Consider the following 23,264-nt stretch of genomic DNA (forward strand, 5'->3'; position numbering starts at 1 on the left):
TTTCCTCTAAGTTGAGCTGTATCTCACATGCCTCTTCAGGTGACAGTGACAGCTAACAGCAAAACACGGAAATTCTCCACCATTTCATCTCATCCCTAATATTCCAGGAAACAACCTAGAATACAATATTTTACACTGTCAAATATTAAATGCTTTTCTCAAAGGCAAGTGGATCCAATAGCACACGGTACGTATCCAGCATGCACCACTCCGTAAGCATAAAGATTTCACTGGCTGTCACCTGCGCTGCTGCTCAGCAAAACGTTAATCTGTCACAGCAGCTGATGCCACATTAAATCTATGAATCAGATGTTACTAGCAGTGAATTTGTGAATTTGAGATGATGCATGACAGCATGCAGTTACTGTGGTTTTACAATAACCCCTAGTGCGTCACCTCACAGTCTGTGTTACCGTGAATTGCATTTCTACCTTGAGAATTAGATTTTCAAAGTGAGATAAAAACTAGCCCAAGAGTTGCTGGAGTCCAAAATCACCCAGACAGCAAGGTTATCAGCCAGACCCCGGCACCATGAGAATACATAGTGTCTCCCAAATCCTATTGTACCATGAAATGTCACAGCACATTAACTACAAGAGGGATTACCCTTCCTTGAAAGTAAAAGAGGGAGGGAGCCATTGAAAGGAGATAGAGAAACAGAGGGTGCCTGGGAATGTGTATGTGAACACATGCTGTTGCATTCAGGTAAGTATGGGGTTAATATATTATTTATTTATATATATATATATATATATATATATATATATATATATATATATATATATATAAATATATGTGTACACCCTATAAATGATTTTGCAGTTTTCCCCTTATTAACACTTTTCTGTCCATCGACCAGTCCATCTATAGTTTCCTCTCTTTGCTCTACTTTTGTGCCACTGGACATGATAATCTCTAGATCATGATTTGGCTTTGCTTATGAATTATGTACACACACTCACAGACACATGCACTTGCACACAAAGCTTATCTATGGCTGGGAAGTTGTGCTAGGTTGGCAGACTGAGCCCAACAGCTTGTGGCAATACTTTGGAAGAAAGCAAAAGTCTGTCTCCACTGCTTTGTCTCTGTTTTGCCACTCCTCTTTTGTCAGCCCCATTTTCCTTCTGTCTGAGTGTGTCACTCAATCTGTAATTCAGCTAGACTTTATGTCTCTGGTTGACTGTTGTAAAGTCCAGATTGTATGTTTTGAACTCTCTAGGACTGTCTTTCAGCTTTCCGCCTGACATGTCTCGGAAGGGGGAAAAAAAGAAGAAGAAAAGAAAAAAAGCACCATATACCACTCTAGTGCACTGACAATACAGAGAGATGCACAATGAGATTCCTATACCAGAGTGACAGTAGATCTTTAAACCAAACAACTCTCTTCATATAAGATTATCTTAAAGGCTCTACATATTTTACATCCCCCCTTTCTTTCCCTGACTTCGTTATTTTTGCCTTTGCACTCCTCCTCAATCTAATCCGATTATTTGCTTCACTTTTCCTCAGCTGTTTTGCTTTAACTTTTTTTTGACCCAGAATCCTCTGCGGACGCTTGAACTACCACACACTTCCAGGCTAACTAACAACTCTCCTTTTTCACTTTAGCATCTTAGTGTCTTTTAGTGTCTTTTAAAAAGAAAAAAAAGGAGGGAAAAAAAGGAACCGGTGAAGAGATTTCATTTGTTTTCAATAAACAGAAGATCTGATTTTCACAACATGTGTTGGAGGAAGTAATTCACTGTAAGATTTCCAAGAAAGACTTCTTTGAGCTTGAAACTCCCAAATTCCTCAGACAGATTGATTACAAATGAAAAAAATTCAGGGCTATTGTTGTCCTCGCTAGGACTCGCTGACCACAAAGTGTGTAATAGTCTGAGGGGTGAGCACACTTATTACGATACGGTGGGATGGCGGGACTTCACGCAGAAAGCAACTGCTCTCCATGAAGAATACTGGTGCCTGACTGCAGTTTGCCAACGTTCCCATTGACAAGCCAGAATGCTGCTGGAACAATATTTTGTTTCATTTAAAATGAGATGCATTCTGTTTGAAGAAAGAAAAAAAATCTAAGCATAATAACATCATTCTATCTTTAAACTGAATCAAAATGTCAGGACATCTGTCCACTAGACAGAGCGCCAAGCAGGACAACTTCAGCACTCAAGTTATTTTACCAAAAGAACTGTACAGGAAGAATAATGTGCTATTGGGCAAGTCAAAGACCTTATTCCAACTTATGTGTTGTGGAAGACCCTAAAATTCATAGCAGGACACCCACCAACTGTATCACTGCAGTATGTTCCTAAGGTCTTAACTTAACCCACCCACCCTTATAAGCAGATCTGTTCCTTACTATGCAGTCACAGTCACTGTGCCGTGTAAAAAGAAATATCCATGACTGGAATACAGTGACTTTTTGAAAATAATCTTTTGGATGAACTTACTGCAGTGCAAGAGGATTGGTAGCAGTTTCACCTCTGTATGCTTCGTATTTAATCCACTTTGGTCCTATTGAGATTAAAAAACAAAAGGCCTAAGTGCATGAATTCATCAGTGTGATTTTTTATTATTTTTTTTTTATAATAGGAAGCACTCTAAACTAGCTTTAAAAAAGAAAAAAAACATTCTGCTTGTTAAATCTTTCAGACTGAAAACAATATCACCAGCTTACAACTGTATTATCTTCTTATTCTGTACCAAGAAGAGACTAATCTGGAGTTATTGTATGCCTTGCATGCAGGTGGGTCCCCCACCGTACTGCCTGAGTGTCCCACACATCATTGATTTCTTCTTGAGAGAGACAGAGAGGACTCGGAGACCTCCGCTGAGAGGATAATTCTAGGGTTGGTATTGGTAAGAGTGCTACAGTTAGTATTATCTGCAGTGCACTGAAAGCTCCTCCTGATGTACGCAGAGTCTCCACTGCATCTAATCTAGCAGCTGACACTTTCTCTGTGTGTGTCTGTGTGTAACTGAGGTGTGTGAGCTTTTACATTAAACTACTTGCTATCAGTCTCATTTAATCCTACAAGTGTGCATGCACAGGCCTTAGATTTTAATCATAATGGTAGTTGGGGGTCATAGAAGGTTATTTATGTGCTATTAATGTTGCTATGGAAAAAAAAAACAAAAAAAAAAACTTGAATAAAAACCAAAACAACGGTTCCTAAACTAAAATAGTAATTGTTTCTATATACAGTGCCCTGTATAATCTTTAGGATTAAGACGATTTTTGTAGCTTTGCCTCTGATTTACAATCCACTGTGGTTGTGTACAAACAATGAATGTTTGACTCAAGTGCAGACTGTAATCTTTAATTCAAGAGGTTTCACAAAATTTTTGATGGACTGTGTAGGAATTAATTTTTTTTTTTATTTATTTATTTATTTTTTTTTTTTTTTTTTTTTATACGCAGATCCCCCTTTCAAAGGCTCAAATTTAATTAGTTAAGCTAAAATAAATGTAAAGATTTTAATACTTGGATGAAACTCCTTTGCAGCCAATGTCTGCCTGAACCCTGCAATCCATGGACACCAATAAATGCTGCTTTTTCTCTCAAGCTGCTCCACTTTTCTGCAGCCACCTTCAGTTTCTGCTTGTTTGTTGGTCTTTTTGCATTCAGTTTTGTATTTAACACTAGAAAAACATCCTTTATTGAACTGAGATCAGGTGAATGACTAGGCCATAGAAGAACCTCTCATTTCTTTGCCTTGCTTCACAGTGTAAATGACCCACTGTCCAGTCAGTTTTGTGGCATTAGGCTAAATCTGAGGAGAGAGTATAGCCCTAAAGATTCATCCTGCTATTTCTATTAGCAATCACATCTTTAATAAACACTAGTGACTGGCAGGCATTATACCCATACATCATAATGTTATGTCCACCGTGTTTACCAGATAATGTGGCACTGCTTTGGATCGTAAGCAGTTTAAAGTTAATCTTTGTTTAATCCTTCCACAGATTTTTTTCATTACTTTGCAGGTGTTTTAGATGTTTTGTGGCCAAATCTAGTCTGACCTTCCAGTTCTTGAGTATATTCAGTGTTTTGCAACTTTTTGTATATACTTTCCGTTTCCATTCAGAAAGCCATCTCAACTTTGACAGTGATACACCTGCCGTCTCCTCCCATTTCTCTGTGATAGGTTTGTTTTGGTTTAGAGATTCTCTCACTTTCACTGCCATCTCTTTGGGTCTCATATTTAACATAACAGTGAAAGCTATAAACATAGAAATTCACTACTTTGACTCAACTTCAGATATTGTGTCTGCTTCATTTCACACGAAACAGCAAGGGAGCGGGCCTCAGCTTGCTGTAAAACTGCTTGTCAGTCAATTGTCCAATTAATTTGGAACCTCTGAAAATGCGGGACTGAAGAAAAATGGCTGTAATTCTTAAGCAGTTTGTACAAAAAAAAAAAAAAAAAGAAACCCATTGAAGTAAAGCTAAAAGTCTGCACTCTGATCATATATTGATTTACATTTCGCCGTGGTAATGTACAAAAGCAAAAGTACAAAATGGCAAAACTACAGAAATTGTTTGTCCCAGACATTATGGTGGGCACTATACCAGGACAATGACTCTGCTCTTGCTGTATAAAGTCAATAATGTTACAGTACTTATTACTTAAAATGAAAACACACCATAAAGTTCAATATTAGCATGGTTTTGGAAATTTGGTAAAGTTCTGTGAAATTCAGCATTGGTAGACTGAGTCAGTCCTAAGTCACAGGTCAGTTCAAAGTCAGCATGAGTCCAACAACAATGTCAAGCTCTGATAAGAGTTCTCCTAATGATGTTCAGCAGTATGTATTGCATGCCAAACATCCTAAATGCACAAAGTACATTTTAATGAAGTCAAAATGGGTTCCATAGAATTAGACGCATGTTCATACTAACCCTGTAAAAGCACCCATCAACCATGCACTTTCTACTTAGCCAGACAAATTGATTGTGCACACATAAAGATGAAAATGTACAGTACATGAAGATACTGCCTCTCAGGCTCTTAATTATTTATGCAGGAAGTTAAATCAATGAAAAATGCAGATTGCTCTTGTACCACATGTAGCAGACAAATGTCTGTCTCCTCCAATGGTTCAGCACAAATGACAGCATGCTTGTGGAATTCACAAATTTTTCCCCCTTTTCTTGCCTCTGACAGTTCACTGTTTACTTACTGTGAACAGAAGCAATAACTACATTTGTATAAACCCTTATTTAGCAGCATCTCCAATTTATGCTCAAGTTGCTGCTGCCAAAATGTGACAACCCAAAGACAAGTACTCATTCAAGTGTTTTGTGAGCATCTATTTGTTAATGTCTCAATAGCTGAAACTGCACTGCACAAATAACACCTATAAGCGACCCTTAAATCTTGCCTAAACAGCTGCAGAATGTAACAAAAATGTTAAAAAGAAAAAGAATCATAAAAGGGAGACGGCTTTAAAAAAGCAGCGTTTTGAAGCAGCTATGTTGTCTGTTCAAGTTAAAATAACCTCACCTCAAGCATTTGAAACCACTTGAAAAGTTATTTTTAACCCTCAGACATCACTCTCCCACTCTCAGAGAGACAGTTCTGCAAGCCTTACCCAAAGAACTATTATGGTTGGATACTTTTTAAGGGCTGCCCGGATAGGGGAGCTTGAATATGTAGTAATTTGGCCTCAGTACTGGCAGGAACTGAAAGGTTGTAAGTACTTTTAAAGAAATAAACAGCTGCATTAGCTGTAATCTACCTCCCATCTTCACTGAGATAAAGAATCTGGTACACACTGTGGCTGACACTGTAAAACCTCCATACCTCGCCTTCACAATGCCACTTCTCCGTGGTAACAAACACAATGTACAAGCACAGAATATTGCTGAGATGCCAGAACAATGATTAGTGTTCTCAGTGCTGTTCTAGCGGCTCTGGTGGCTCGGCTAATCTGCTGCTTTATTGTACAGCAGCACCGATATCAGCACCAGAGCAAGTGCGTCCAACAGTCGCACGCACAAACCCGATTCCAACATTGTCACACAAGAACTCGTCTCTCAGGCGCGCATGCACGCGCTCAGAGTGCGCTGAAAGGCCAGGCAGTACAACACGCCTCAGTAGTGTGTGCCAGCCTAATCTAGTCAGGCCTTTTATCCCATCTCCTCCCTCCACTTCCACTTAAATCAACACTTCACTGAGGGCTACAAAGCTAGTTTGCATCCTCGACACATCCACTACGCATGTGCACGTGCACACAGGCGCACACTTTACTTCTCCTCCTTCATCGTTAGTCTGTTTATCTTTCACTTTGGCACACTCGCCTCATCTCTCTGCGTCTCAGGCACAAGCAGGAAAACACATCACACAAATGCACACTCCTGTGCATGCGCATGCTCACACACTCTTCAAGTCACACACCAAAACATACTTACAGCAGACTCTAGCACAACTTTGAAAAAGGCTGGGAGTCTCCGAGGAGATGCTGCAGTGTGAATGAATAAAAGCTGAATGTAGCTTAACAATCTGTGCTCAGCCAAGTGAGCTGGCCATTGCTCAGGCAGTAAGTTGGTACCCCGGTAAACAAAAGGATGACTATATGCTGACTGCTATTATATTGTTTCCAAAAGCCTACTGGATTGGGGGCTTTAGCCATGTTCTTCATATCAATGCCTGCTATTTGTAAATGTCAAATTCATTTTTCATAAACCTCAACCCAGCTTTCCAGCAGGCAACACAACTTGGTGATTTGGTCTTTTTATCTTTAGAAAATGACTGGCATACAGGCAACACAGAATTTCTAACACACACAAATTCTGGGAAATGTAAACTTTCAAGTGTCATTAGTAGGCATTCACTTGGACTAACTCTCTGCAATCAGCATCAGCCTATATTTGGACTGCATTAACATGTACACCACTCCTCCACCCACACAGACAGCTCTGATAAAAGCACAAGAGGTCCAAAAAGTAATTTGACTGGGCTCCAACAAAAGAAGTGTTTTCACAGGATAATCCCTGACTGGGAGTGTGGCTATAGGGGTTCAGTACACGGTTTTATGTGTGAAAGTGTACCAGAACTGTAGATAGAGGGTGTCTCCATTTGTACTTGTGCAATTGTGTGTGTGTACATGGGGGTGGGGGGGTATTTGGGGCAAGCTGAGCAGGGAGAATTTTATTCAGGATTTCATTAACAGGGAATAGGAGATGTTTGTTCTGGCCAGCCACCTCTGGCTCACGGACAAGAGTGTGTCTGTAGCCCAGCTAAACTGTCTGCAAGGGCAAACACTGTGGCAGTTTTATGGAGTTAAACTCTGTTTCTTTAAAAATTCCTCTCAAATGGAGAAAGAAAATGTACAGAGGTCAAGCACCAGGACCTTGTTCCCACTTGGAGACAATCCATTTTGCTTCTGGATACAAAAAAATGTTTTGTGTGTCTTTGCAAGCACTCTAAAAGTGACCAGAACTGAAACGGTATCAGTGGTTAGCGGCCATTATGAAGAGTCTGACTGCACATTGAAAAGCGCACTTTAATGCATTGAAAAGTGAGGCTTTCATTCCACACGCACATTACTTTCCAACATACACAAACGAATGTTTTCAAACAGAAATACACACCCAAAATCCCATCAGTCTGCAGTTATTTGACCCAGAAAAGACTTGAGAAATCTCTAAATACTGAGGTCTTATGTTGTGGGGTATGACCTTAATGTGTGTTTTAAAGTTTACCATACGTGTTAGCAAAGAAAATTTGCGGGATATAATGAGCTCTAGGATTTTCCACCCCCCATCCCAACCAGTGCATATCTTAAGCTGGATTTCTAGTTAATGCACGGTTTTTGCAGGGGTCTCACTGCTGGCACCTATTTAGTTGGTTTTGACTCACCACAACTCTGGAAGGATTTATCGTACATGATTGGACAGCATCGCCAGTCAGTCATACTCCAGTAACCTCTACGGAACACTGGAAGGCTTTGATCTTTTTTAAAATATGAGACAGAAGCAGGTAAAGTGGGCAGGGAGAAGATTTTTAGTAGAAAGTGACATCAAGGTCATAATTATACAACTTTCGGTATTAAATATTAGCTATTCATGCCAAGAAGACAAGAGGTTCTTCCATGATATTGTATGCAGATTTTTCGCAGTTTTCCTCACTGAAATTTTTTTTTTTTAAAGTACAACAGCTATGACTACTCTAGCACAACTGCTAATTTCATGTATTCAAGAGAAGGAAAGAGAAATACTGCTACATCTTTAACAAAATGCAATGACTCATAACTATGTATGGAATTTTACAGGGGGAAATTTTCCTCTGAACGTGGGGGGTGGGGGGATATAAAGAAGGAAGTGCTAAAGAACACCACATGGGGAAAATCCCTTAGGCCAATCTTTCAATTATCTATCTGGTCCCTGGTGTAGGGATCACACATCCACCAATGCACAAACCCACCCCACTGCAGTTCCATCGGGGAGTACACACAGTAAATGGAAAACATGATTAAGAAAACCAAACCCTGATGTTGATTGCTATAATAAGATTATATGCACACCATACATGCAAATAATGTCTGTTTGTTATAGAGTTATATTTTTAACTATAGTCCTGAACACAAATGCACTTTTTCATGCAAAGCATTTTAATGAAATCTGAATGTGTTTATCAAGAAACAGCAAAATGATCACAATTGAATGTTTTGCTTCATAGATTTAATGTGTACTATACTATAATAGCCAGATTCCGTAGTATATTTTGTGGTTCTACCGGCAAACAAGAAGTGGCAACTAAAAAACTATTTTCTTAGTAAAATATACAAATAAGTAGAGGAAAAGTTTTACATGTGCAGCGATATATGGAGAGAGCTCACCTCTGAAGCGTTAGATCCCTATATAAATTTTGTTGAGGTTGCAGAGCTCACTCTTGTTTTCCAGATGAAGCAATGATGGCACAACACTGTACTTTAACTTGGTCTTCAAAATAAAAGTTAAAATTTCTACTTCTGAGACTAAACCAAGTTAGTTCGCAGTTCAAAGTCGTGCTGTTATTGCTCTCCTCCAGTTTGTGCAGGTTGGCTGATGTCACGTGAGCACAGCTGGAGGTTTACACCAAAGTGTCCAGGATTCTTTCATAACCATCATAAATGACTTTTTTTTTTTTAAATTAACAGTTTTTAAGGTCTTAAACTTTTCACCTCAGAAACGATGGTGATCATTTCCACCAAATGTACTCTAGGGGCACTGATTTAATGCCTCATGACCAGTCGCCTAAATGCTCTACAAGAATCTTTAAAACACAGTCCGTGTGTCTGACTGAAACATTTGGCATTTGACTGACCACTGCAAAAACTGAAATTCCCTCTATAAAAAACAAAATTATGTTGACCAATGCATTTAAAAGTTTTCCTTTTTACACATCATATTTCTCAGCCTTCCATCTGTTCTCAAACGGTTAAGGATTATTAACATTCTGTATTTACAGTAGGTTTGTAGGCCACAGGCCATAAAATGCAAATCTGGAGCTGTCCCACTGTAATTTGTGAAGACCTGAACGGTATCTTCCATCTCTACAAACTAGATCAGGCTCATGGCCAGGGGCCATAGTCTGTACACTGAATCACACACACACACTTAAAATAGCTAACAGCTAGAGGTTGTGCTCTGTGTCTCTCCCTTTTCACCACACCAATAAAGTCTTTGTCAGGCACTTAACGGTGTTCTAAAAGGAAGCACAGTGACGGCCAGAGCTGTTCGTCTCAAAGAGTTGTGATATCAGTGAGGGTCTTGGACGTTTCTTAAGCCCTCAGTGTTTTAGTTTCTGCTTCCTGCAAGTAAATTTAACTCTGAACATATTTAAAAAAAAAATAAAATCTGTGGACTGGAATTATGTTTGATGCCAGACAATATTATTATTCTATCAGGAAGTGTTGGGGACTGTTGGAGCCTTCAGTAATTTCCGTTGTGTAACTGTTAGAGGTAGAGGGCTCTGACAGGAGCTTTTAAGAGGCAAAGAATCCATTAGACAAGGGTCGCTACAAAGTGGCCAACTATTAAAAATGCAGCAGCACCATTATTCCCTGACTGAGCCTACAACTCCTGTCTCCTTCACAGCGTCGCTCTTTATTTCCCTTTGGATTGTTATCTCTTCTTTTTCTTCTTTTGAATTCTTTTCGCTACAGCCATCTGTTCTCTTTTTGATACGTCTCCTTCACATCCCTTTTTCGCCTCTATCCTGCCTTCTCCTTCCCTCCTGCACATATTTTTCTATTACAAAACTGGCAGGGGTGAGCTTCTCTCACCCCTCTGTGCATGAGCTGACCCGCTGAAGCTTTTTCATTCCTATTTAACATAGTAAGGCAATGGTCAGCAACCGCTACTGTACCGGGACAAGAATAGAACAGCCCACGGAGAATAATAAATGGACATATATGGGTGGTTAGGAGAGTCCCTTTTAAGCAGTAAAAACTACCCAGGCCCGGCAAACTGAACAGATGGTAGGAGAGAGGGAAGGGGAGAGAGAGAGCCCAGAACACAGTGGGATAGGGGCTGGAGAAGCGAGAGAAAAAAAGGAGGGAGAGTGTAGGGTAGGGCAGTAGAAGAAGGCAACATAAGGCCATTCTCTCTTCTCTTCATTGGCATGCGATGCTATGGAGATCAGAGTTGAAATCTAAACAGAATAGCTGGGTCTTTAAACAACATGCACATAATAATACTGCCGGTTGTAAAACTACAACTGATGCAGGCAGGCAGATGTGTGAGAAGAAACAGGGCATGAGCAGAATGCATGCAAGGCTATAAAGCTTATACCCTCTGTTTACTTTGCACACTAAACACACACTTTTCAGCGTCTCTGTGTGTGAGATGTGTGCTGCATAATTTATGGCGGCTGTTTCTGCTAAGACGAAGTACTTTATATTTGACAAGAGGAGGAACAGAAGCTCGGGAGGAGACGGGGAAAGAAGGGGGAAGGTTATGTGAAATGGATGATGGGTGAATGAGTTAATCAAATTTTTAATGTTCTCTTTGTGTTTACACAATGCAGGGTGTTTTAATGACAGCGAGCTAAGCCGAAAAGAGGTCAGGCATGTTTTGTGTGCTCCGTTTCCCTCCTTCCTTTATGAGGTTCACTCATCACAACAAAGCCAACTACTGACCACATTTATCTAGCGCATAATGGGGAGTAATTGAATGTGAAAAGCTCATTTTTGAAGGGACAAAATATTCTATTTAGATGTCCAGGCATGTCCGCATGTGTCATTACTTTGATATCAACTAAATGCCGTTTCTCATTATCCTAATTAAAGCTCCTTGTGTGCCGCTGAGCATATTAGCACACTGATCTGCAGCAAACTAATGATTAGCTGGTTGATAATATGACTTTTTTTCCTGTTAGCCTCTCTTATCTCCCTCTTAGTGATTATCATCAAAGATTCACATCCTCAGTCAATCATCATCACAAGCTGCAAAGATTAAAATTTTTAAAAAATGAATAGCTGCTATAGTTACAGAGGCATCATGGATAAAGATCAAAGTTCACTAGCAAATTCATGCATACGGAGACAAAAATCATTTGCGTGGTCAAACAGCTAAACGCGTTGATGAGCAAGACGAGCGAAATGAAAGTATTGGGGAACTGGGAAAGACTCAAAAGTTTCTGCATTTAAACTGAAGACAAGAAAGAGCTGGCTTATATTTGGAAGTGTCCAGGAATTACCTAAATATAGGTCCATAATTTGTTGGACTGCACACATTTTTTGTAGTTTTGCCTCTGCACACCACCAAAGACTCGCAGTCGAACAATGAACAACAAGCAGTTTCGTGGCCAGAAGAAGCCTGCTATTTAACAATTATCATAGACAGCTGGCCAATGCATTCGATCTTAAGGACTCAATGCACTGGAAAGCTCAAGCATCACCAAAAGGCCTGAAAGACCACAGAAGACAACTAAAGTGCATGAAGACAGAACTATTTCCATGGTTAAGAAAAACAGTTTCACAACATCTAACCAAGTCGAGAACACTCTTCAGGAGGCAGGCAGGTGCCAATATCTACAATCAAATGTCACCTTCAGTGTTTACAACACGGTGCAAACCACTGGTTAGACTCAATAACAAGGCCAGATTAGACTTCTAAAAGAAAGAAAAATCTAAAATCTAAATTTACTTGCAACATGAGAAGAGAATGATGGGAAAACGGACATGGGCAAGGACAGAAACAGAATGATATGCTTTGGATCATGAACTGTCAAAGATGGTGGAGACAGTGTTATGGGGCATGGACTTTTTTCTAAGCCGAAGTGTTTTCTATCCAATATTTACACTCTGATAAAGGCATCAGGATCAACTTGTTCAGTATCTTGCCTAAGAATACCAGACATTAAACCAACGACCTCCCGATTAATAGACGACCTTCTCTACCTCCTGAGCCAGATCGAGCAGTGCAAATGATCCAAAGCATTCTGCAAAAGCAACCGGAGTTTTTCTCAAGGTAAAGAAATGGGATATTGGTCAATGGCCAAGTCAGTTGCCTGATCTCAACCCAACAGGGCATGCTTTTCTAGTATTAAATCCAAAATTGAAGGGAAAAAGACGAGCAGCAACGGCAGGTGGATGCATTATAAGGCCTTGCAGCATCTTAAGGGAGGAAACGGACGATTTGGTGATGTCTGTGGGTTCTAGACTTCAGCTAGTCATTGTCTGGAAAGGATTTTCATCCAAGTATTAGAAAGAATCTTACTTTTAAAATTATATTAGCTTGACGAGTTTCTTTTGAGCATCTAAAATTGGGGCCTGTGTGTAAAAATGGGTGTTAATTCCTCAAAAGGTTGACGTAAACCAGGGGTCCCCAATCTCAGTCCACGAGGGCCGGTGTCCCTGCAGGTTTTAGATGTGTCCTTGATCCATCACAGCTGATTTAAATGGATAAATTACCTTCTCAACATGTCTTGAAGTTCTCCAGAGGCCTGGTAATGAGCTAATCATGTGATTCAGGTGTGTTGACCCAGGGTGAGATCTAAAACCTGCAGGGACACCGGCCCTCGTGGACTGAGATTGGGGACCCCTGACGTAAACTATTTGAATTAAAGCTGAAAGTCTGCACTTCATCTTGATTGATTTAAAAATTCCTGATCTTTCTTCATCAAGTTACGGAGCTAACCTCCTAAGACACGAACTCTTTCATGGGATGCATTTTTAATTTCTCTTTGGGCTGATTGTTTTTACATTCATCAGGTCCCAAAGAATTACGTGATTTTTGTTTTTTTACCCGATTTTTCTTTCTGAGAAAAATGAGATCCACATAAGAGGACATTTGCTTTAAATTTTAATAGATCAGTGGCAGTATAATGTCCTCATAAGTGGATATCAGGCCCATGTAGGGCAAAATTTAGCATTTTGGTCTAGATAACCCAAAATGTAATGTCCACATATGTGGACGCCAGGTGCTAGAAGGTTAATATTGTTACAGTGTGTAAACAGATGAAAGGTATGTAACATGAAGTTAAGAAAATCTGCCTTGTCAAAACTAAAAGTCGTGTGTCATGAATGCCATGTTTCCTCTTCTCAAACAGGAGATATATCAGTGTTCGTTGTTTTTGCAAAATTTGCTGTGACGCCACCACAATCTCAGGAAAACAGTCAGGAAATTACAGCAATAATAAACTAAAATACTTTGCACATTTTGTTAGGGATTTCTGCAGTCTTTATTTCTCAAAAAAAAAAAAATCCTTTCAGTCAATAATTTTAACTGTTAAGCAACACAACAAGCAGCTCACAAGCGCAATCAGAAAAATCCGAAACATTGCTTATATTCAGGAATGACAGATTTGAGCTTTAGTCCCTCCAGCAACAACACACACTCTGGTTAAATTTTAACAAATCACACCAAATCTAACAGTGCAGCTGCACTTGTGCATTAACCCTCACCCTGATCCCCTCACATCCTCTTTACAGCCATGATTAAGGGCCACTGGGCTTACATAAGAGGCCATGCTATCACTCCCCACACCCTGCTTATGTACACCAACTGTACCTATAGCCCATTATGGAGGCAGAGCAAGAGTAAATTTCCGTTTAACAGCCGCGCATTTGCACGCACTCCGTCATCTGCCCCATTGTTAGTTTAAGCCAGCCATTTCATAACTGCCTCTGTGTGAAGGTGGTGCATGTGTGTTAATGACAGTAAGGAAGTATGTCGGTTTAAAGACTAGTACTGCAGGGCAGCGAAGGCAAACTATAGGCAAACATACACATGCGATTGATTTTCAGAAAGGGAGAAGCTCCACTTGCTGGAATCAAGATTAATAAGAGGCCCATCAGATCAGTAAGCAAAAGTAGGAGGAGAAAAAAAGAAAAAAGAGGGGAAGAGATGGAAAAAGATCTGTAAATTATGAGAAAGTAACGAAGAGAGCACACAAAACATACTACCAATTTAGTCTCTCTGCTTTTGGCCTCTGTACACAAAGGAAAGAAGCCAGAAAAATACCTGCACACCTACATTTACACCCAACAATCCTCTACCCCTGCCCGATATAAGTCAGAGAGTAGAAGAGCCAGTCCAACACAAGGCTGTTGTCAAGGTCTATACAGACGTATAACTAACCCTGAACTTCTATGGAGAGTTAGACGTGCGGGTGCACGCACTGTTCTTCTGGGACATGGGGGGCTTTAATGACAGCAAGCTGCACTGAAAAGGGGTCAGGCAGGGGGGGGACTCATTGTTCAGAGGCCACACGCGTGCGCGCACACACAGAGTCACTTCACCTCACACAGGATAACACGCCCACACTTATCCACACAAAAGTGAGCAAATAAATTCAGTTCACGCTCATACATGAATTGACAAAGTTGCAGGCTCATGTACAGTCACGGATTCTGGTTTTATTTGTCTATGAATGCATACGTGAACACACACCCTTTCAGCTGTGCGTGCAGTGTGAGTGTACTCTGGGGTAGGTAGGATCCAATTTGATATGACCTTGACAGCAGAGAGCGGTCTGGTGGAAGAGAGGGATGGAGTGTGAGGAATGAAGAGATGGTTTCAGTCAGATGCCTGTTGCAAATACTTGTGAGAAATGAGATGACCTTGAACCGACTGAGATAAATTATAGAACAAGCCACAGCAGTGTGACACAGTGACATCTGTACACGTAAAACGGGCATGCATGAAGTGCTGAAGTTAATCTAACCTACGTGTTCATGCAGCATAGTATGGTGGAATAAAGCAACAAATCACACAGTTTTATCAGATGACCCCAGATTTACTGATATGCTAGATATTAGCACAGAATTTAAAAAAGTAATCTTTTAAGTTCATCGTGAATTTGCTTCAATCATAACACGAAGCGTAAATACACAGCAGTTAAACCACAAAATGAACACTGTCAAAAACTCATTTTGACAAAAAAAAAAAAAAAAAGAAAAGCTGACCATTATTTGATTTAAAATTCAATGTTTTGTTCCCCACCATTTGAATTCATCTGGTTTAAGAAAAAAAAATAAACAAGAGTGCCAAGAGATAATCACCATCTATAGCCTTTAAGTTTCTTTCATTAAAAGGAAAATTAAAAACAACATGTTTCATATTCTCTACAAGCAGACGTGAATTTTCTGGTGCAAATTAGCAAACAGAAAGGCGCGCTCATCATTGAAGACGTTTATTACAAGCAAATCACAGATGTGCATTAACAAACAGTTCTCAGCTTCTGTTTGTTCGTCTTGAGCACGCTCTTAAAAACATCAGACAGATCCCAGATGTGAATGTGTGCAGCACTGAGATCAGCAGATAAGTGGGTAATGTCGACACGCTGCAAATACAATCTGCATGTGTCATCTGTAAACGCATCCTGCAATTAAATGGGGAGAAAAAAAAAAAATCTTAGACTTCATATGGTGAAGCCAAATAACTGCTAAACTGGAAGTATTGAAGCCTGGGACTACAATACCTTTTAGTCAGTGTGAGATGAGCCTTTTCTTAGACTTCGCGTGCCCAACATGTGAACATGAACAAAATCTACCCATCCCTGCATTAGTATACTGATCAACCGGATACTTCTAAGTTGATACTTTGGCTAGTTAAGACATGTTGTGGTTGATCAGTATCAGCTATACAGAGCCTCAAAAAGTTTAGTGGACTCCACCAGCTTTGATCTGTATAGTAATTGTCCACAACTTGTTGTAGTGAGGCGTGCAATATAAAAAGTTAACGAGCAGTGAAAAAAGTCTTCCATGTGGAACCATTTCAATTTACAAAATGAAAGCAGACCAACATGCACTTGTGATCTTTGAGACGCAAGAGAAACACTAGAAAATTTGTAAAGTCTCTCTTCCTTGTGGTCAATATTGTGTGCTCAAATGGACACTTGCACTTTTGCTTTTTATTTTGTTAGTAAGAGAATCATTTGGGTATTTTAAGGTAAATCCTCTATAACCTGCATGATTTTGCCATCAAGACTTCTCTAGATGCTTACTGAGAATGAGCGCAGGAAAGGGGTAATTGGGAGGGTAATTCAACCAACAGTCTCTGGAACTCCACATAAACGTGTTGCTGTTGGCCTGCAAACGCACCGTGCAGTTTTTGCTTGGCTCACAGTTCAACATATTTTTAACAGCCGAGCAATAATTTTCTTACCTGTTCTTCCCACACTCTGTCCACCAGTAGCATGATCTCTCTATTCTCATAGCATTCTACTCCCACACTTTTTCATTGCCTCTCTCACCATCACTCTTGCCCACTGACATGTACATATTTGCTAAATATTGCAGCAAACCTGCCAACTCCTCATATTTACTATCATGCGAAAAGAAGAAGAAGAAAAAAAAAGACAGACACGTGCGCACACACGAATCAGAGCAGACAGAGGGAATGGCGGGTGATATGATGCAGGAGCTATCGATCAGGCCCTTCGTAACCCATTTTCTGCCTTCTCGGTGGTAGAAGAACCAGTACGTGTCAGTGCGTGCATGTGTGAAATGAATTTATCGAGATGCTCTGTGTATGCATTCTATGTGAGTGTGAGAACACTGGGATCAAACTGACACAGCGGAGGGAAAAAAGAAATAAACTGAGCTTGTTTTTCTGCATTCTAGGTAATCCGAGAAGTAAATCAGGTTCCATCAATCATTTCTACAACATATCATAATGGGTGAATTGCATGGACTAGGGACTGCCAGAGAAGGGAGGGGTACAGGGTGGAGTTGTCAGGGTGGTGGGGGTTGGGGGACAAAGTAGGAGGGAAAATAAGGAGTGAGGGAAGGATGGGCCTCCTGCCCTGAACTTGAACTTGGAGCTGGTGGGGTCAGGGAAGGGAGGAAAGGTCAAGCACTCAGCGCGGCTGGAAAAGGAAAAAAAATATCCAGTTGAGTGACATCAATATCTCCCTGCTTAAAGGCAGATGGGGGACAAGGGACACGGTGCTATTTAGCAAGCTCTGTTGCAAGACAATCCCAGCATATATACTGATGCTCGTTTTACCGTCATTCAGTGTTTGCTGGTTCTATAAAATACAGGCAAGAATGATCGCCTGAGATATGCTACAATCACTCTTTGGCTCCTGATGCAAAGACTAAGGAACATGACCCAACAAAGGTCAACTTCAACACTCTGGACTGATTTGCACTGCTTAGGAAAGATTTAAAGAGATACAAGACATGGGAGGCGAAACTTTAAAAGGGGAGTTGAGTGCAATTTTGCAGCAGTTTTAAGATGAAGCGCTGATCTATATTTGCGACACAGAAACACAATAAGCCAAACCTTGCTGACCATCTTACCTTGGTCTGGAGATAGTGGGGGTAGTAGTAGGTGTAGTGGGGGTACATTGGCTGCTGTTCCAAACGTTTTCCCATGTAGCTGGAATCCAGTTGAAGGTCCTGGAGGCTGATCACTTCCGAGGGGATGGCCTGGATTCTTTAAATGACTGCTTCCAAGAGTGGGGGATGAAGAGAGAACGCTCTCCTCTCACTGGTGAAGGTGATAAACGCACAGAAGGAGGAATGGATAGAAGAACAGATAGTGCTTGAGATTTTAGTCCGTCTACTTGTCTGAGAGCTCAAAGGGAATCTCACAGAACCATTCCTTGCGTGGGTCTGGAAAGAGATTCCGGAGTGGCAGCAGAAAGAGGTTTGGGGAGAAGGAGGTGTGGAGTGAGGAAAGGAAGATATGAAAGGATAGCAGCAATACGGGAAACAATAGCGGGAACTGAAAAGCCTGACTGAGAGGGGGGGAAAGCAGAGGGAAGAAGAAGAGGATGATAAGGAGGAGGGATGAATGGCTGGGTTTCGGTTGCCGGTTCCCTGCACACTCCGCTCTAAAAATTAGACTCACTCTTCTTCTGTGCTGCCCTGAACATGCCCCTCAATTTGCTTTCCAGTGTCTTTCTCTTGTCTCTCTCCAGCTCTCTCTCTCTCTTCCTGTGTATCCGTTTCCCTGTCTCGTTCTTCCTCCCCCTCTTGTGTACCAGACGAGACCCTGATCCCTCTGGGAGCTCGGCTGTATCCTGGAGAACACACGCTGTCCTCTTCTCTATCCTTAAAAGACAGTGAAATCAGCGATGAACTCACACATGGATGTGGAGCTGGGGAGAAAAGAGGAGGAGGAGGAAGAGGAGGAGGAGGCGGAGGAGGAGAGAGGGTGGTCTAGAGCTGAAGCTGTGACTGCCTCTTTTTTTTTTTCCCCTCACTCTCTCACTCCCTCCCTCTTTTGTTAAGCTCCGGGGATAGATAGGTAGATACTGCTGAAGCCCGGCGTGGAGGATGAGCAAAAAGAAAAAGCCGTGGTAAAAACTCCTCTAGCTGAGGAAGAAGCAGACGGCGTTATCCCGACGTGCACTCACACAGAGGAAAATCCCTTCTGATCCACAAGGTGCCCCCTCCAACTCTCTTCTCTTCCCCTCTCTTTCTTCTCAAGCTCACTCCCTGACGGCTTGCTTCCCACTGCGCCTGGCAGCCGTCACTGTGTGTGTGGTGGAAGTGGTGGCGGCAACAGCGGTGGTGGAGGTGGTGGTGGTGTGTGCGTGCGTGCGGTATGTGTGTGACTGTGCATGTAACTGAGAGGGGAGTGTGTTTGTGTGGCTGTTGGCGTCTGCTCCACTGTGCGTGCTGAGGCATAGAGGGGCTCGGCTCAGCGCAGCTATGCTCCTCCCTCGCTCTCTCTCTTCCTCTCGCTGTCTGGGTCTCTCGCCCTCTGTGTTTATGATGGAACTATAGAACAGTGGGAGTGGTTGGTCCTGCCCTCTTCCAAGCCCTTGTGAGTGTGTTTGTGCTAAATAGAATATGAAAAAAAAAAAAGAAAGACCGATAGGGGCTGCTCAGCTTGAAAGGTGAAGGTGGGTGGCGGTGTGAGTTGGGGTGAAAAGTGCAAAGAGGATACATAAGGAATATTATTTGGAAAACAGAGAGGACCCCCTGCTGGCACCCTACAGGCGCAGCAACAATTGAGCAGCAAAATGTTAATTTTCCACTGCATGTATGTGATTAGTTAATGCCATCCTCGTTTAAACAGGCTGTCGTGATTATCCAATATAACCAGCAGAGATAAATTAATAAGTAAAAGCTTATAAGCTTAAAACTGTCCCTTCCAAACTGTGCACAGGATGCTTTGCTGCACACAGCAATGCTACTTTCACACATGTCAGCAAAAGGGCCCGACATGGAGGGTGTATGTAGTTCAGTGGTTGTATGGCACAGTGACCCACTGACACAGTGCTGCCTGTTATGTGATGTAACCAGGTTTAAGTAGTGCTCTTACATAAGCAAAGTGAGCCATGCATGAAAAGGCTGCTCTGCCCTCTGACTACAGCTCTCTGTGAGAAAGAAAGATACAAGGGTTGGCAGACAATAGAAGTTCACTGCAGTGGAAAGAGGGGCACAAGAACAGAAAGCATACATGAAAACTCTAAGATAAGAGCTTCATTTCTTGTGGGCAATTAAACTACTTTGCAGCCTGTGATGCAAAAACACATTAATATTGTGGGCTCCTCTAAGAGCCATTTGTCACTATGCCTACACATACATCCATTTTTTCATACCACTCTCTGCAGGTTTGAGTGAGCTGTGCAAGTTATAAGCAAGTCAGGCTACTCTGGTGAGTAGAGAAGTCATTGCTCTGGTCAGTTAACTCAAATAACATTCGGCCGGTGTACCCTAGTTTACATTCACTGCAGTCATAAAAAAGTCACATTTTATTTTCAGCAAAAACCAAAATGTAACAACGATACCGCATAGTGCTCTGAAACATAACAGCTTTTGACCATCTAAGGTTTTCATAAAAGCAGCAATACTGGTCAGGACAAACCAGTTTAACAAAACTGGTTAACAGAAATTCTATTTTTCACCTTAAATATATAATTTAATTAACCGAGAGGGGCAGATGCCTAAGGGAAACTTCAAGTACATTACTAAAACTGACTGTTGAAATATTCCCATTGTCACGGAGTATTTTTTGGCAGTAGTAGTAAAGACAGCAACCCTTGTCTCTACTATACTAACATACACTAACATCTTGTTTGAGAAACATGGCTCTCGACCAAAGACTATGAAAGTGAATTGGTCCTTGAAATTACTGAATAAATATTAGTGACCAAACCAATCCCTGTTTTCATGTTTCGTTGTTTTCCCCATAGTTCACAAAAGTGGAAAACCCAAGAGGAGAAATTGATGTTTATGCTCCTGCTTTTCTTCACCTTAAGGATACCCGCAGCCTTAAATACTCAATATTTACAAGTACAATGGGTGGAACCAGCTCCCAGTTTGGATTTGGGAGACAGACACCATCTCTACTTTTAAGTATCTTGAGGTAACTGGTTGAGATGTGGTGCTATAAGTCACTCTGAAACAAACTGTTGTGTTGGGCTTGTTTAACGTCAAAATTGTGAAGACACGTGCATTTATGCGGTTTTCCCCTGCAACAGACTGGTGATAGAGTGGCTAAAGGCTGGTGCACCATGCTTCTTGCCTAAATAAGGACATGCTACAAAAAGAAATGGACAAACAAGGACTGTTTTTTCTACGCCTAACATTCACACACACTCATTGTGACGTATGCATCAGGAGTAATTGAGTTCAGCATCTTGCTCGAGGATACTTCGACATGCAGACTAAAGGTGCCAAGAATCTACCCACCGCCCTTAGCAGCAGACCTGCAACATGTATGTACAGACATCTTCAGAGGATGAACATAAACACTGCTCCATATATGACAGATGGGTAAAAATTGATGATGACACACTCAGGTCAGAGTTTATGCACTTCTGAACTGGGACAACTTTTTATAGTTCTGACTTTTGGATGAACTATTCTCTTTTGTCCTGTGTCCAAAATGCAGGAATTAGAGACCACTGTAGTGTTAGAACTCAGTTTTTATTGTCTTCTTTTAGCTCTTACTACAGAGAAGGTACAAAATAGGAGTTCATACTGACATAGGCGTACTGTAATTGGTATAGATATAAGTGCACGGTGACTGGTTGAACACACTGATGAAGCTCCAGCAGCCACTGCCAACATATTACCCATGTTAACAAAAGCTCTTAACACAGTCCTTAAAAATGGAAGAAAAACACAATGAATTTAATGTCCAAGGTTTGTGGAGCATGTATACAATAAATGAAATGAAGAGCAACTTTGACCCAGTATGAAATACTCTAAATCTTCACTACCAATTCCACTGAACTCTCCTATAGTCATCCACCACACAGGGAAGCAATGTAGAAAGAAAACAGAGGATGGAACTGGATAACGAGGAAATAAAAGAAGAGGTTATGCTGCATCACCAACTGCTGGCCAGCTACAACATCCAATTTCTCTCAGAAATGCAAAACCAAACATTAAAAAGGTTTGTCGTTTCCAAGGAATTTCCCCAGTGGGTATTTACCACCAGGTAGTCCTCAGAACTGCTTGGTCAAATGAAGCTCTTATTAGTATCTAACTGGGTTTTCAAGAGTTAATTGAGGAAAATCTTATCGGGTCTTACCTTAGCACTGATGTGTGAATGCAGGTCTGAGTTAAAGCCTGCAACACACAGTTCTACACTTTCATCATGCCTGTAGGCAAGCCTGAATTCAGCACTGTAAATCGCTTTCATTTTCATCTGCCTTGTTAACCATTTGACAAATTGAGCTTGTTTATTCTGCTTCTGAAACAAATGTGTCATCAGGAGTGCATACATTTATTTCAATACAATAAGAATGTTAGGTAAGCAAAATAACTTGATCTTTACAATTGTGTTTTTGTGCAAATGTAGGTGATGTTTAAGAATTGTTTTTGCATGGTTAAGTCTTCAAATTTGCTTATATACTGTCAATCACTTAGTTTTAGACTATATTCCTTCTAAAGAACCTGTGATTATTCATTACAGTAAATTATTACAACCATAAAATCAAATTCTTTTCAACCTAAAGTAATCCTGGAAGGTAGTAAGTCATCAGATAAATGGCTGCTCATCTTACAGTGTGTATGATGTACTTGAAATGGGACACAAGTGACTCAGATTGAAGTCATTAGCTGACAAGCAATTAAGCACAAGTACAAACTAGAGATGGCACGATACCACTTTTTTATGTCGGATACCGATATCATAAATTTGGATATCTGCCGATACCGATATGAATCCGATATAGTGTGTTTTTTATTCAATAAAACTGTTTTTTTTAATATCTTGCTGCATTTTGTATAAGTTAATACTCAAGTTTAAATAAACAACAACATTAAAGCTATTCTTTTATACCTGTATGTAAAAAATACACTGCACCCAAAATATTTCATAGTTCAGCAACACTGATCAATCTAATAAACTTAAACCTGCTCCATCCTTCCTATTCTGGTATTTTAAAGAATACTAAGCAGAAATATTAAGCAACCTAACTAATAGGGTTGCAAACTCCCAGCAAAGAAAAATAGGGAAACACCCCCCACCCTCCGCCTCATGATGCTTAATCGACGTAATCAACTTTAATTTGATGCAGTATGGGGAAAAAAATGCACAGAAATAAATTATTTTTTCTAGAATAATTAAATAGATTCAACATCTTTCTTCAACAGAATTGCAGACTGCACAGATGGTACTTTCCCAAAGGAAAAAAATACTATAGCTTACTAGGTTATATTAGACTTAACAGTTACTATATACAGTAATGGACTTCTATACATTTACATAAGATTAAAACTGGGAGTAAGATTCAGATCATTATTTATTAAAAGCTAGACATTTTAAATGAGAATAAGAAAGAAAAGTATGTCTTTGTGCCCCCTTTTCCCTGTTAATGCCCTTTCGGCCCCCCTGGCTAAACTTTGCTAGATCCGCC

General features: G+C 40.7%; 1 protein-coding gene across 7 annotated transcripts in view; it reads right to left on the reverse strand.

Moving 5' to 3' along the window:
* Positions 1 to 23,264, reverse strand: part of rbms3 (RNA binding motif, single stranded interacting protein) — a 157,034-nt gene that overhangs the window by 98,479 nt on the left and 35,291 nt on the right. The window contains exon 2 of one of the 7 annotated variants that reach the window (XM_013270446.3): positions 17,740 to 17,929. The exons of 2 other annotated variants lie outside the window; for them this stretch is intronic. In XM_013270446.3, coding sequence (XP_013125900.2) covers positions 17,740 to 17,814 — 75 coding nt within the window. In that variant the 5' untranslated portion in view covers positions 17,815 to 17,929. Of the gene's footprint in view, positions 1 to 17,739; positions 19,007 to 23,264 lie in introns of those variants that run through there. 4 more of the 7 variants (XM_025911575.1, XM_025911573.1, XM_025911576.1 and 1 more) reach the window with 4 other exon arrangements.

Source organism: Oreochromis niloticus, linkage group LG11 (genome assembly GCF_001858045.2).
Source record: "Oreochromis niloticus isolate F11D_XX linkage group LG11, O_niloticus_UMD_NMBU, whole genome shotgun sequence".
NCBI classification, from domain to species: Eukaryota; Metazoa; Chordata; class Actinopteri; order Cichliformes; family Cichlidae; genus Oreochromis; species Oreochromis niloticus.